A 13,336-nucleotide genomic window follows, 5' to 3' on the forward strand; every position below is an offset into this window, starting at 1 on the left:
TCTGTTCTTCTGTTGAGTTCAGAAGGAATCTGGAGAAGAGCATCTGCCTGGGGAGAGACGGCAGTGAAACGCAGCAGTGTTGGGGGTGGGGAGAGGGGCTTAGTGTGGATTTTTGGTCTAAGGCAAGGTGCAGAGTCTTCACCTGAAAAACAAAGATATGACAAGATAGGGAACTCCCCCAAGGACGCTCTGGGGCAGTCAGCACCACACACAGAGGAAGAAGTCAGGGGCAGAGGGACCAAACTGGAATCCCTCTCTGCCTCCAGTTCCTTTTGAACCATAAAGCTGTCAGGTGAGACCAACAAACCCCAGGCAGTCAGGAAGGGCCTGCGTGCCCATGGGACCCCCGGTGCTGACAGGCAGAGGGTGCCACAGAGACCACAGGGGGCACGGTGCTCCCAGGGTCGAGGGTCGTGTGCCAGGCTGAGGGAAAGACGGAAGGACGGGGCAGAGACTTGGAAAGGGATTTGGTTATTCTGCTTAAGAACAGAGAAAAGAGATGAAGGAAATGTGGAATCTTTCCCCTTTGGAAGAAAATCATATATGACTAATAGGAATTTTTATGGGTTTTGTCATAGACCGAAACTGTCTCCCCAGGATTCAATAGAGCTTTTCGGTTTCCCCAGGACTTTCAGTAAAATTGCCATTATTCATTCATCCTTTGTTGATCGGCTGTGCTTACTGGGAAACAGAACAACGTTCCTGCTTCAAGGTGGGTGTAGGGTCAAGAACAGAGGCTACTCAGGGTGCCCAGTCACATCAGAATTACAAGAATAGCCTGTTGTACTCAGCTGGCCCTCCAGGTCTTATCTCTGCCAGGATGAAATGCAGAAAAATGCGCAACCTTGAAAGAAAATAGACCCATTCACTCTCCTAGGTGAAACCAAAAAAGCCTTGTGCTGTTTTAGAAACAAATTAACTCTCAGTCAGCTAACAGATACCAAAGAAAGACAACAGTCCATTCAAAGGTAAATTAATCCTCTGTACAAAGGACTAAACTTGAATACCGAGACTAGCGTGGACCCACATACCCATTTACAATTTCTCCAAACTTTGTACAATGTGCCCCATTCTCTCCACTGAACAACCTGTTCGTCTAAAACAACCTTCCTCTGTAATCCCAGGGTCCTGTATTTTTCATTAACCGTTTCACTACCACTTCCCCAGCCAGATAGTTCCACGTGCTTAACTTGCCCTTCCGTCAGAAAATGGAAAAGCTACGCACCCGAATTTAATCCCAGTCCTTGCTGCACAGGAGACTCACCTAGGGTAGCTTTAAGATATATATGCCTATATTAAAATCTAACCCACAGAAATTCTGCTTCATTTAGCCTATATAAAGGACCAAGGCATCAATTTTTTTTTCTAACCTTCTAGGTGATGACAACCAAGGTGGAGAGCAATGTCATAACTGATCCTTCTAGAATTCCTCACCTCCTCCGTGCAGCCCATCTCTCTCAGCTCCTCCTTGCTATGAGTGTGCGTGGACTCGGACGCTCTCAGGAACGGCTCCTCCATAACCTCTGTTCAAGGCTTACATGCTCCAGCCAACACGCGCCGTCTTTCCAGCCTACACTCCAGTATCCCAGCTCTGCGAACCCCCGAAGACCTCCAATCCATTGGTCCTATCACACTCCCAAGGTCTCTCAACCTCCTCCTGGCCACACTCCCCTCCTTACCCAGTTCAGACTCTCCAGCCCACCATGCCTGTGGCTCTTCACACACATCCTTAATCTCCAGTCCCAGTCCCGCTTCCTCTGCCCCTCCCTGGAAACTGCCCAGGCTCACTAGTGAGCCAGTCTCCTCTCATTAACCACAAATTCCCAAAGGGCTGAATTCTTCATCCTTGCTACGTCCTTGATTTCTTTTGCCCTGTCTACATTCAGAAAATTCAGACTCAGCGCTGGTCACACAATTCCTCTATTCCATGCCATGCAGCTTTTTACCTCCGTCTCCACTGGAGCTGGACTTGCTAGAGTAATCCTAACAGAGACTCAACCTGATGGCATCCAAAAGAATATCTAGTTTTCTGGATGTGGTCAAACTGATAGACGCTTATGCCACCGCTGACAAAAAAGGGAGTTTTTAAAACCCACCCATCATAACTTCCTGCCAAGCACCATCAGAATACTAAGCTGGATCCTCACCTACATCCAGGGGTCCTTCCACCCATGCATGGAGGAATGAAGCCCATGTAAACTTGACTTCAGCATCTCTGATAGCAGAACTTACACAAGAAGAGTAAGAACATACATGATTCTATACTTCATCAAGAAACTGGATCTTGGGGCACCTGGGTGGCTCAGTGGGTTAAAGCCTCTGCCTTGGGCTCAGGTCATGATCCCAGGATCCTGGGATCGAGCCCCACATCTGCCAAGCAGAGAGCCTGCTTCCTCCTCTCTCTCTCTGCCTGCCTCTTTGCCTACTTGTGATCTCTGTCTGTCAAATAAATAAATAAAATCTTTAAAAAAAAAAAAAAAAAAGAAAGAAAGAAAGAAAAGAAACTGGATCTTCCCACAAAGAAAACTTCCTGGCCCAGGAGGGCTTCACAGTGAAATTTCCAAACATTTAAGGAAACAAAAGGAATCATTTCCCAAGTCTTTTATGAGGCTAGTGTCGCCTGAATCCATAATGCCACAAGAACATGGAAGAAAATTGTAAGTCAACATCTCTTATGATAATAGATGCAAACGCCATGACAAATATGTTGGCAAATTAAATCCAGTGATCTCTAAGAAGGGTCACACATCTCAAAGTTGTATTCCTGGATTAATTCTTGAATAACCCAGAAACAAGATTCATTTAATGTTCGAATATTTTTTTTTATTTTATTTATTTATTTGACACAGAGAGAGAGAGAGAGAGAGATCACAAGTAGGCAGAGCAGCAGGCAGAGAGAGAGGGGGAAGCAGGCTCCCTGCGGAGCAGAGAGCCCGATGCGGGGCTCGATCCCAGGACCCCGAGACCATGACCTGAGCTGAAGGCAGTGGCCTAATCCACTGAGCCACCCAGGCGCCCCTTAATGTTCGAATATTAATCAATGTAAGTGATCAGCTTTTTAGACTACAGAAAGACTCGATGATCAGCTCACTAAATGCAGAATAATATTCTTGACTCGATTTAATGCTTAGTGATTCTTTTAAAATAGACATTTAAATTCCAAATCTTAAATTCTAGTGAGCCAGAAATTTAAAAACATTTCTTTAATCTGATGAATCATAGCTACCAAAACCAGAAGCATACTACAGGGAACATTGTGCTTGATGGTAATATCTTGAATGCTCTCCTCCTGAGATCAAGAATGAGATAAGTTTGTCCACTAACACGATTCTATTCAATACTGTGTTGGAGGTCCAAGCCCTTGTAATAAATATTGAAATAAAGCATCCGTTATTTGCAGATGATGTGATTGTGTACATATAAAACCCAAAAGAATCTGCAAATAAACTAGTGTCAGTTGAGCAAGGTCACTGGATACAAGTTCAATACTCAAAGCAGTAGACTGTAAGCGTGAACGGGGTAAGATAGCCAGGATCCAAAGGACACACCACATCGCGACCCTGTGGAGGGAGTTTGTGGTTCCCTCCAGAGGGCACCCACCCTGTCTTCCAAGCCTTCCACAGATTTCTCAACCCCAGCACTCTATCCTGGCTTCACGTGTCTTGAGGCTGGATTTCCTTCACACAAACAAGCTACCTGCCTAACAAAACTGTTTTGCATCAGACCCGCTTCCCAGTGCAGTAGGAAATGAAGGGTCTCCAAACGCACAGGAAGAAAGGGGGCAGCCCCATACAGCTTCACCTTGGAGCAGCAGCCTTGCCCTAGTCCATCCTTCGGGCTTTTCCAGTCCTCAGACCCTGCCTCATGAACCCAATGCAGAGAACAAAGCAGGTTTGTCAGATTCAGAGCAGAGAATTCAGCAGAAGGAGAAGAACCTGAGATTCGAAGCCCTGGACTAGAGGTGGATGGAGAAACCGAAGAAGAACCCTGGCCGAGATCCCACAAGAAGACATGTGGGCAGTCATGACAAAACCGTCCCAGAAGCAGATTGGTACCGAGAGCCCAGGATTCCCTTCTGACCTCTCTCCTACCTCCCTGAAGCTTCCTCATGCTCTTCACGTGTCTAGCTGCCCACTGATGGGACAAAACCTGCTATGGTTCGTAAGATGGGGTTAAAGTGCACTTGCCACCTGGGAGATTATCTTAGTGCAAGGCCAGTCTCCCCGTGCGTGGCCATGGGGAGTGTGGAGCAGAGAGACTGGAGGACCAAATTAAGGTGTTCAAAAAGAATGGCTTGTTAAGGCGGCGCTGGGTGGCTCAGTTCCCTAAGTGTCTGCCTTCGACTAAGCTCATGATCCCAGGGTCCTGGGATGGAACCCCCACATGGAGACCCCGCAGAGCCCCCCTGCATCAAGCCCCACCCCCGCATAGAGCCCCCCTGCATCGGCCCCCACCTGCATGGGCCCCCAGATTGGGCCGGCAGTGCCTGAATGGGGCCCCCCATTGGGCTTCCAGCTCAGCGGGGAGTCTGCTTCTCCCTCTCCCTCTGCCTGCAGCTCCCTGTGCTTGTGCACCTGCTCTCTCTCTCTCTCTCTCTCACTCTCTGTCAAATAAATAAACAAATAATCTTTAAAAAAAATAAAAGTAAAGAAAGACTGGTTTGTTAGTAATAAGAGACGGAAACAAGCGGAAAGATGCTGGGGCAGGACGGGAGAACTCTACCTGGATCCCGTGTGTATGTGTGCGCATGCGTGTGCCTGCATCTCTCTGCCAGTCTCGTGTTCTCCTTCTCTGCCACATCAGCACCCCTACTGACACATAGTCCTGAGCACGTGGAGTGGGAGATAAACGAAGAGGATAGGAGGTGTCCAAAGCCATAGGTGTTCCATCGGAAAGACGGCGGAGCGAGCAAGCCTCGCTGGTGACAGGCGGGGCACCCGTGCCCTTCCTCGGGGGGTCCTGGGCAGAGAACAAGTGGAGCCAAAAGTGGGCAGGAGCCCAGCGTGCTGACTTAAGATCTCATGAACCCCCAGCGCCTTGTGGAAATGTCTCCTGTGCTTCACAATTCTGTGCTGCTTCCCCATCCTTTCATGCGTTCCCATAAATATTCATCATACATATTCTCCACTTCGCTTCTCACAAGCTCCCTGGCTCTATACTTAGTTTGTCTTTCTTCTTTTTTTTTTTTTTTCTTTTTTATTATTTTTTTGGCTTAAACAACAAAAATGTCTATTCTTATGGTTCTGGACACCAGAAGTCCAAAATCAAGGGTGTTGGCAGGGTTGGTTTCTTTTTTGGTTTTCGTTTTTTAATTGAAATAGAGTTGACAGTTTTTCATCTTCTATGATAGAAGTATTCTTCTTCTTATTATTTTTTTATGAGAGAGCACTAGCAGGGGAGCAGCAGGCAGAGGGAGAAGCAGGAACCCCACTGAGCAAGGAGCCCGATGCGGGGCTCAATCATGACCAAAGCTGAGTGAAGCAGCTGCTTAACCGACTGGCCACCCAGGCGTACCTATGATAGAAGTATTCTTAAATAAACAAGTATGCATTACAGGTAGCTCTGTCAGAAAGATGTTCAACCTGATCCTCAAGATAAAGTCAAGTCCTATCACATCTCAGAGTCACTCAGGCATGATGCATCCCTGCCATCAAATAGAAAGAAACCGGAAGCCACAGCCATCACAGAGAAAGGGAGGTGGGATATCTCAGGTGGGGGGGGGACAGATTCCGGAGCAGCAGCTGTGAGAAGGAAAGGCTGGCTCCAGAGGGAGGCATCCAAAGCTGGGGATAAGGACGGGTCTATGTTGGCACCCACAGCAGGGGGTGGTTGGAGTACTCCGGAGGTGACAGTCACCCAGAATGCAGTGTGAATGAGGTTCCCCTAAGTTGTGACATGTGGACCTGGGTCAGGGTCAATGAGCACAGGAAGAGGAATGCAGGTGGAGAGCACCCCAGAGGGTGCTTTTATCTTTCATCTTTAGTGCCTTTAGCAACTTGAAGAGAAAATAAAAGCACATACATGCAAGCTATTGCTAAACTATATGCATGTTAGTTGCTGTCACTATTATTACTGGTGATTTTCTGTGTTATCAAATAAAAAATTAGTGAGCCTTATTGGGTCTCAGGTCTTATGAGAAAGAGGAAGATCACGAACAACCTCTGTGCTGTTAATGAGAGGGAAAATTAATTGCCTCAAGCCCCTAGGAAGGTGATATTGTGTTGAGTGGTTTTCTGTGCAATTCTTCCCTCTGGAGCCTCCTGCTCATTAAACTTGAAGAAAGGTCCTCAGGGGAGAGACTTGGTAAATGGGGAGGGTCAGCCCCGTACCCAGAGCCCCAGGGGGTCCCGGCCCCCACATACCAACAGAAGTTGCATCTCCAGGCATCACTCCCCGGGCATCCTGGGCCACCAGTCATTGGCTTCTTGCTCAGCCCGTGGGACCATCTAAAATAAGGTAATTCTCACAGGTCCAGGTAGAAAGGCCAGATAAGAGCTCAGCCGGACGCCTTCCTAGGGGGAAGAGATCCAAAAGTCTGCCAGGACTGATTGGGCGGTGCACCGGCCTCTGGAGCAGGTCCGAGGCAGCCAACGTCACAGGGAGGGTACGTCACTCCGGGGGCTCCGGGAGCTGGGCTCAGTGGGAGATGTTCTCTGCTTCTCCACAGGTCAGTGTGCTTGCTAGCAGTCCCCACCTCTTCTCCTTTACTTCTCTTCTTTCCCTGTCCCCTCAAGTCCCCATTTAGAAATCATAACAAGCAGTGCATTTTTTTTCTCTCCGCCAAACACACTAACAAGGGCTTCTCAAGCATCATGTCATGTAACCTTCATGACAGCCCTGAACGCCGCTTCAGCCATTACCATTTTGCAAGAAGGCAAAACTGAGTAAGGTTCAATGACTTGCCCAAGGTCACAAAAGCTTGTCATGGCTGACAGTGGGATTCAGTCCAGATCAGGCTAATACAAAGTCCCATGCTCTTTGCTGCTTCACTTCAAGGCAATGGTGCTTCCCCAAAACAAACCACCAGCCCCAGCAGGCAGCAGTGGTTGGAAGAAGCCCCCCTAAAAAGGCAATGAACGTTTTAACTCTTCAGTGGTACACTTTGCAATGGTTGAGGGTGGATGGAGGGAGAGGGGTATAGAATCTCTCTGTCCCCGAGCTGTTCCACTGCCCCATGGGGCTGGGTTCTCAATGTCAGGCATTCCAAGTCTGCTCCTACTCCTGGGCTCTGGGCCTCTGGATCCATAAGTTGTCTCCCGAGATCCCATCTGTGAGGCTGTCCTTAGGCTTGGTATTAAGTTCAATGCGTCCCTTCCATTCACTTACATAAAAATCTTTTTTTAAAAAGCAACTTCAATATCCTACACAGAGGATAGTGAGTTTTCCTCCTGGGCGAGGGACCAGGCTGTGGCCTGGGGGCTGTCTGACATTCTTGCATCTGGGTTGGAAGGAAAGTGTCTACTTCTCAGGGGCTCCCTCCTATGGCAAGTTCCCTGCCTTCACAACACTCCCCCTTCCCAGTCACTTCCAGACATTCACACCAAACATCCTGTCACTTTCAGGATCAGCCTTGACCCAGAGGTCCCTGTGAGGGAGTTTCACAATTAGGGACTAATCTCTTCTCTGTCCCTCTACCCAGGCATCAAACAACTAGCACAGCAGCTCAATCCACTCGGGCTGCCCCTCAGTGTGTCTCAAACTGGAACAAGAATAAAAGTTAGCTGTGGGGCTAGTTAAAATGCAAATCCAGTTCCGTAGCTGCTCTGGGGTGGAACCAGATTCTGCATGACTAAGGAGCACCCAGTGATATCCAAGCTGCCAGTGTGCAAGTCTCACTCTGATGACCAGGTGCTCAAGATCAGTAAGCATAGCTTGTAAGCCTCTGTCCCATCCGGCTGGGAGGAAAAAGAGAAAGAAGCAAGAGACAGCTAAGCAGAGAACCTCTGCAAACCTGCCAGGTTTCTTCTCCCTCCCTCGCCCCCCAAAGCAGTGAAAAGTCCAGCCTGAAAGCCTTGTCAGAGTCACATGCAAATATCTTTTATTAAGGGTCTCCAGGCTCTAGATTGCAAATTGCCTTCATCCTAAATGGCTTGAAGATGGGTGCTGTTTTGTTGCTCATTGTAAAAAAGTGGCAACAATTTCAATGTCCCTCAGTGGGAAACCGCTAAAATGTTACAGAAGGCAACACTATGCAGCCTTTGGTGGGGAAAGATGGGCAGCCCTTAATTACTGTCCTGGAAAGAACCCCAAAATAAGTTGTTAAATAAAAAACAGAAACAAGGTACAGAACAATGTGTATAGTTTGCTACCATTTGCATCTTTTAAAAGAGAGGAGAAAATATAGGTTCATGTACTGCTTATATAAGTAGTGACTAACCATGGAAAGATACACAAAAAACTGGTAGCTTCTGAGGCAGATTGCTGAGTGGCTAAGGAATCAGAAGGGAACAGGCAGGTTGAAGACTTACTTTCAACGTAGTCCCTTCTGAATTTTGTACCATTGGAATATATTTGCCACTCGAAAAAACAACTAAAACTGAAAGATAATCCCCTTGTTCCTTCTATACCTCCATCCACCCAAAAATTCAATGAAATTGATTCACTGAAGGAACACTTTTAAGAACCCTCTTGTGTCCCCCGCAGAGTTGGCTCTTGGAACAGGCATCAGAGTAGCATTGCCTTGTGTCACCCATGTGTCAATGTTCCACCAACGTAAAAACTCCCAAAGGTTTGTATTCAGGGTCTAGAGGCTCTGGGGGTCCCAATTTCCCTGGTGGGATTCCAGAAACCCGCCATTGACGACAAGAACTGCAGATCTCGGTACTCTGCTGGTAGAAGACATTCTGCACATCTGAGTTCACCTAAAAAGCCTTTCTGTGAGGTCCTCGTGCTGACTTTGACTGGCTGAATGATTGGGTTTTACTACTCTGTTCTGGTCACCCTACTTTATCTATTGATTCTTGTGAAGTAATTTCTCCAGCTTGTGTTCTGGATTCTCTTTCCCCCAGCTATGATCTCTCCCCAGTGAACAGAGGATTCTACCAAACACTGTCCAGATGGTCATTCAAGTTCAGATATCAGTTCATCCTGCTGGGACCTCAAGCAAAGGTTACTTAGTTCTCAAAGGAGGCTGGGGTGAAGGGAGGGCCTGACCTAGAGAGGAGTCCAGAGCAGAGGTCCAACAAATAAGTCTCCTCCATCGTAACATGTCTTCCTCGCTCCACAGCCACTCGGGATCATCATAAGCTTCTCATTGTCTCCAAGGCACATCTGTTTTGACCATCTCAGTCCTCCCGGGAATCCCAAAAGCCCAGACAAGAGTTGTCCACTGCACCAAGCAGATCAGTGCATAACTTTCTCCAGTGCTTGCCCAGTGGCTTATTACAAAGTGTAGAATAGCTGGGACCACACACAGATCTGGGAGACATCTCCCAGGAGGGTTCCCTGGTGCTCCCAACCCAACTCCCCTGTGCTCCCAACCTGACTCCTCCAAGAATAAAGGTGCCCAGTCCTGTGGTTCCTTTGTGATTCTCACCTCAATGCATTCAAATCCACCAGTGTTTGAGCTCCCACAGTGGGTTGCTGTGGAGGCCACAGCAATGACTTTTTTTTGATGTCCAGATCTGTGCATGGAAAGGATTATCTAAAGCCATTCATCAATTAATCATAATTAAACTTAGTTTTTCTCAGGGCATTAAATGCAACTTTCAAATTTAATCAATTGAATTTTAGATCTAGTAATGTTTGTTAGAATTTAAAACAATCACACTTGATCTTAATATTCCCTTAGCCTCAAAATTTAACAGATTAAACTTCCCCAATAATTTAAGCGCGTTTACAGTCAAATTCTCTTAAACAATTCAAAGTCACGCAGACACAAAATCCATAGAAGCAAATTCTCCTAAGCATTTCAACACCATTTATAAACACGATTAATTAAATGCTCTTCAACCTTTTAAACTACAATCACAGATTTAATGTACCTAATTTCCCAAGCTCTTCCAATGAGCATTTAAACAACTCCAGAAAATTACTAAATAAAAACCTATATATATTCTTCTGCATTTCAGCAGAGTCAAATCAAACATAAACTCAGCCAATCCAATTTAGCCAATCATCCTCCTTATTTTGAGTCAAATTCGGCAGATACTCTTAACTGTTTCAACCCCTCAGATAGTATCTCCAATATGTATATATTCAAATATGTATTCAAATTCATATTAAATAATTTGTTACAAAAATTTATCATCTTATAAAGAGATCTTACCAAAATTATCAATATAGGAGGGAAAGCATACACCCATCTGAAAAGAATCCCCTTAAAGCCTCCACAGCAACCGGAGTTAAAAATGTATGGTTGTCAGAGATTCAAGATGAGGGCTCTGAATTCAGCGATTTAGGCCAAAACTCCAGGGCTGGAAGAGTGGAGTGTGGGTACAACTGGACAGCCAGGTCCTCCAGGCCCCAGCTTTCAGAGACACTGGGTTTCATGGGGCATCATCCTCCAATTCTGCTCTTACCCACATCTTATCATAATCGTTCTCCAATTTTTACCACCTGATTTGGGCAAAGCACATCCTGAACCCACCCATCTGGGTAGTAATGATCATCTTTGCAGCCTGATCTGTCTGGAAGAGACTCTGCATCTTCTTTACAGCTTCCCTTCCCCCATGCCACAAGTGTTTACTGAGAGCCTCCTGTGTGCCAGTCACTGAAGATGCATCAATGAACAAAATTGACAAAAATGCCCAGCTTCACGATTCTAGCATCCTAACATCAAGACAGAGCTCGCAGGGAAAAGCAATAAGTCATGTGAATGTTGCATATTAGAAGGGGAAAAGTCATACGAAGCCCAAAAAGAAACAGAGAAAAAGGATAGTGAGCACTGGGGTAGGACAGGGTTTCATTGTAAATAAGATGTTTAGAGAGGGCATGACACACAGGTGACACTGGAGCCTGAACTCAAAGGAAATGAGGGAAGGAGCCCTGTGGCTACCTGGAGCAAGAGGGGTGAGGGGTGGGGACAGTAGTGCAGAGGTCCTGAATCACTCCTGGTGTCCCAAGACAGGAGGGGAGGCATGAGTAGCTGGAGCAGGATAAGCAAGAGGGAATAGAGCAGACAAGAGGACAGAGAGGAGAAAGGAAGTGATGGAGCAGTGGCCAAACTCGCAGAGTCGTTGTGAGCACCCTGCCTTTCTCTTCTGTGGTGGGACAGGCTGCCCCTGGCTGCTCCTCCTAATAGGGAAGCAGGATACCAGGTAAGAGCAATTGCAATTTATCAAGCAAGGTATGAGGATGTCTTGCAAAGAAAGGATGAGAAGTTGGTAGACATCTTAAAGGTAGAGCCAGTAGGATTTGTTGAGGGGTTCCTTGAAGGGTGAGAAAAAAAATGACTAGAAGGTTTGGGTCAAGACAACTGGAAGGATCCTGTTGCCATGATGCAAATGAGAAAGATTTTCTTATCTAATCGATCATTAATTTATATTTATTCATTGACAATGGCATTGTGATAGATACCAGCACACAAATTCCTGAGATAGGAAATAACTCTCCTCCTACCAGGAGTAAGAAATTCCAACAGGAAAGATGGAGGGGCATTTTTTTTTTTTTTCATGTTAAAATATAGTGCCATGAGTTTAACTGAAAGAGTACCTGTGAATTCAGGAGAGAGGACCTCTAAGCTGGGTTTGGAGAGATCAAAGGATGTTCCAACAAGAAAATTTAGATTTTGAAAAGGCACAGACATTTGCAATAATGCAGTGTGTTTGTAGAAGTAAATCATTCAGAATTGCAAACTGAGAGCAGGATAGCATGGAGGAACACGTATGGAAGCTGAGGAATGTAGACATCGTTCCAAGGGGGACAGAGAACCCTCAGAACCTCAGCATGAGTATGACATGATGGGATTGAAGTGAGGTTTGGGGCCAGTCTCCCCTTTGGAGATACACAGGCTCTTCGGTGATAGGAGATGTTAAAGCCTATCTGTTTGATGAGAATGTTAACATTCCTGTTTCTCCACCCCTTGGCCATTGTCCTGTGTATAACACCCCAGTGGAATGACATCAGGGCAGAATCACACCACGGTGACAAGATTCATCCTGCTGGGCCTCACAGACCAGGCTGACCAAAAACATCTCCTCTTTGGCGTCTTCCTGATGATCTATGCTGTGACGCTGGTGGGCAACCTGGGCATGATAGACCTGATCCAAACCAGCTCTGCCCTCCACACCCCCATGTACTTCCTCCTGAGCGTGCTCTCCTTCCTGGACATTTGCAATTCCTCCGTGTTCATCCCCAGGCTGCTGACCAGCTTCCTCACTGTGGACCAGTCCATCTCGTTCGAGGGCTGTGTGGTCCAGATGGCCTTCATGATCCTCCATGGCACAGGGGAGTGCCTGCTCTTGGCCATCATGGCCTATGACCGATTTGTGGCCATCTGCCACCCTCTCCTCTACCACACCATCATGTCCAGGCACTTGTGCACCCAGCTGGCAGTGGGCACCTATGCTGTGGGGGTGTTCATTTCAGCTCTGCAGACAGGGAATGTCTTCATCTTGCCCTACTGTGGTCCCAACATCATTGATCACTTCTTCTGTGACATCCCCCCAGTGCTTCAACTGGCCTGCTCAGACACCACTGTAACCAATGTCATCCTGCTCTTCTTTTCCGCCTTGGTTACTGTCCCCACAGTGTCTGCCATCTTGGTCTCGTACACCTACACCCTGGCCACAATCTGTAGGATGAGGTCCCTGGAGGCCCAGCGCAAAGCTTTCTCCACTTGCGCCTCCCACCTCACTGCCCTCTCCCTCTTCTACGGGTCTGTGTTCTTTGTATATGTCCAACCCAACCCAGAAAGTGCTTCAGCCTATAACAAGACCCTCTCCATGTTCTACACCATTGTGATCCCCATGCTGAACCCCCTGGTCTACAGCCTAAGGAATAAAGATGTCAAGGCCGCCGTACACATTAGGGTTCTTAACTTAAGCAGAAAAGGAATTTGTTAGAAAGCTATCTGGGAGCTCGTAAAATAGAAGGGAGGCCTAGAGATCCCAGCTGGGACAGGAACCAAGAGTGGCCAAACACAGCTGAACACCACGGAAATGGTCCGTGTAGGCTGCCCCATTGGGGAACATCGCCTTTGAGCACTCCCCATTGCTATGGCTAGCACTGCCCCCATTGAGCATTCAGGACAGCTCAGCCACAGGACAAAGCCACCAACACTACCCACTCTGTCCCACCCTCTATAGCATTCAACCACATATCTCTACCTGTTCCTACACTTTCCCATCATTCCCTGAAGTTCAAGCCCCAAGCAGGAATATTCACCTGTTTGGTA

The 13,336-nt window shown here is 47.1% G+C and overlaps 1 protein-coding gene across 1 annotated transcript; it reads left to right on the forward strand.

Annotated features, from left to right (window-relative positions):
- Positions 1-12,056: 12,056 nt before the first annotated feature.
- On the forward strand, positions 12,057-13,004 carry LOC111149540 (olfactory receptor 1009-like). Its single transcript, XM_022506635.1, has one exon. The coding sequence runs from the start codon at positions 12,057-12,059 to the stop codon at positions 13,002-13,004; it is 948 nt and encodes a 315-aa protein (XP_022362343.1).
- Positions 13,005-13,336: the final 332 nt, after the last annotated feature.

The sequence above is a fragment of the Enhydra lutris genome, unplaced genomic scaffold, assembly GCF_002288905.1.
Source record: "Enhydra lutris kenyoni isolate GAN:26980312 unplaced genomic scaffold, ASM228890v2 scaffoldscaffold22, whole genome shotgun sequence".
Lineage (NCBI taxonomy): Eukaryota > Metazoa > Chordata > Mammalia > Carnivora > Mustelidae > Enhydra > Enhydra lutris.

Coding starts and splice junctions, on each gene's coding strand:
- LOC111149540 (XM_022506635.1), top strand. CDS start 12,057: ATGACATCAGGGCAGAATCACACCACGGTGACAAGATTCATCCTGCTG.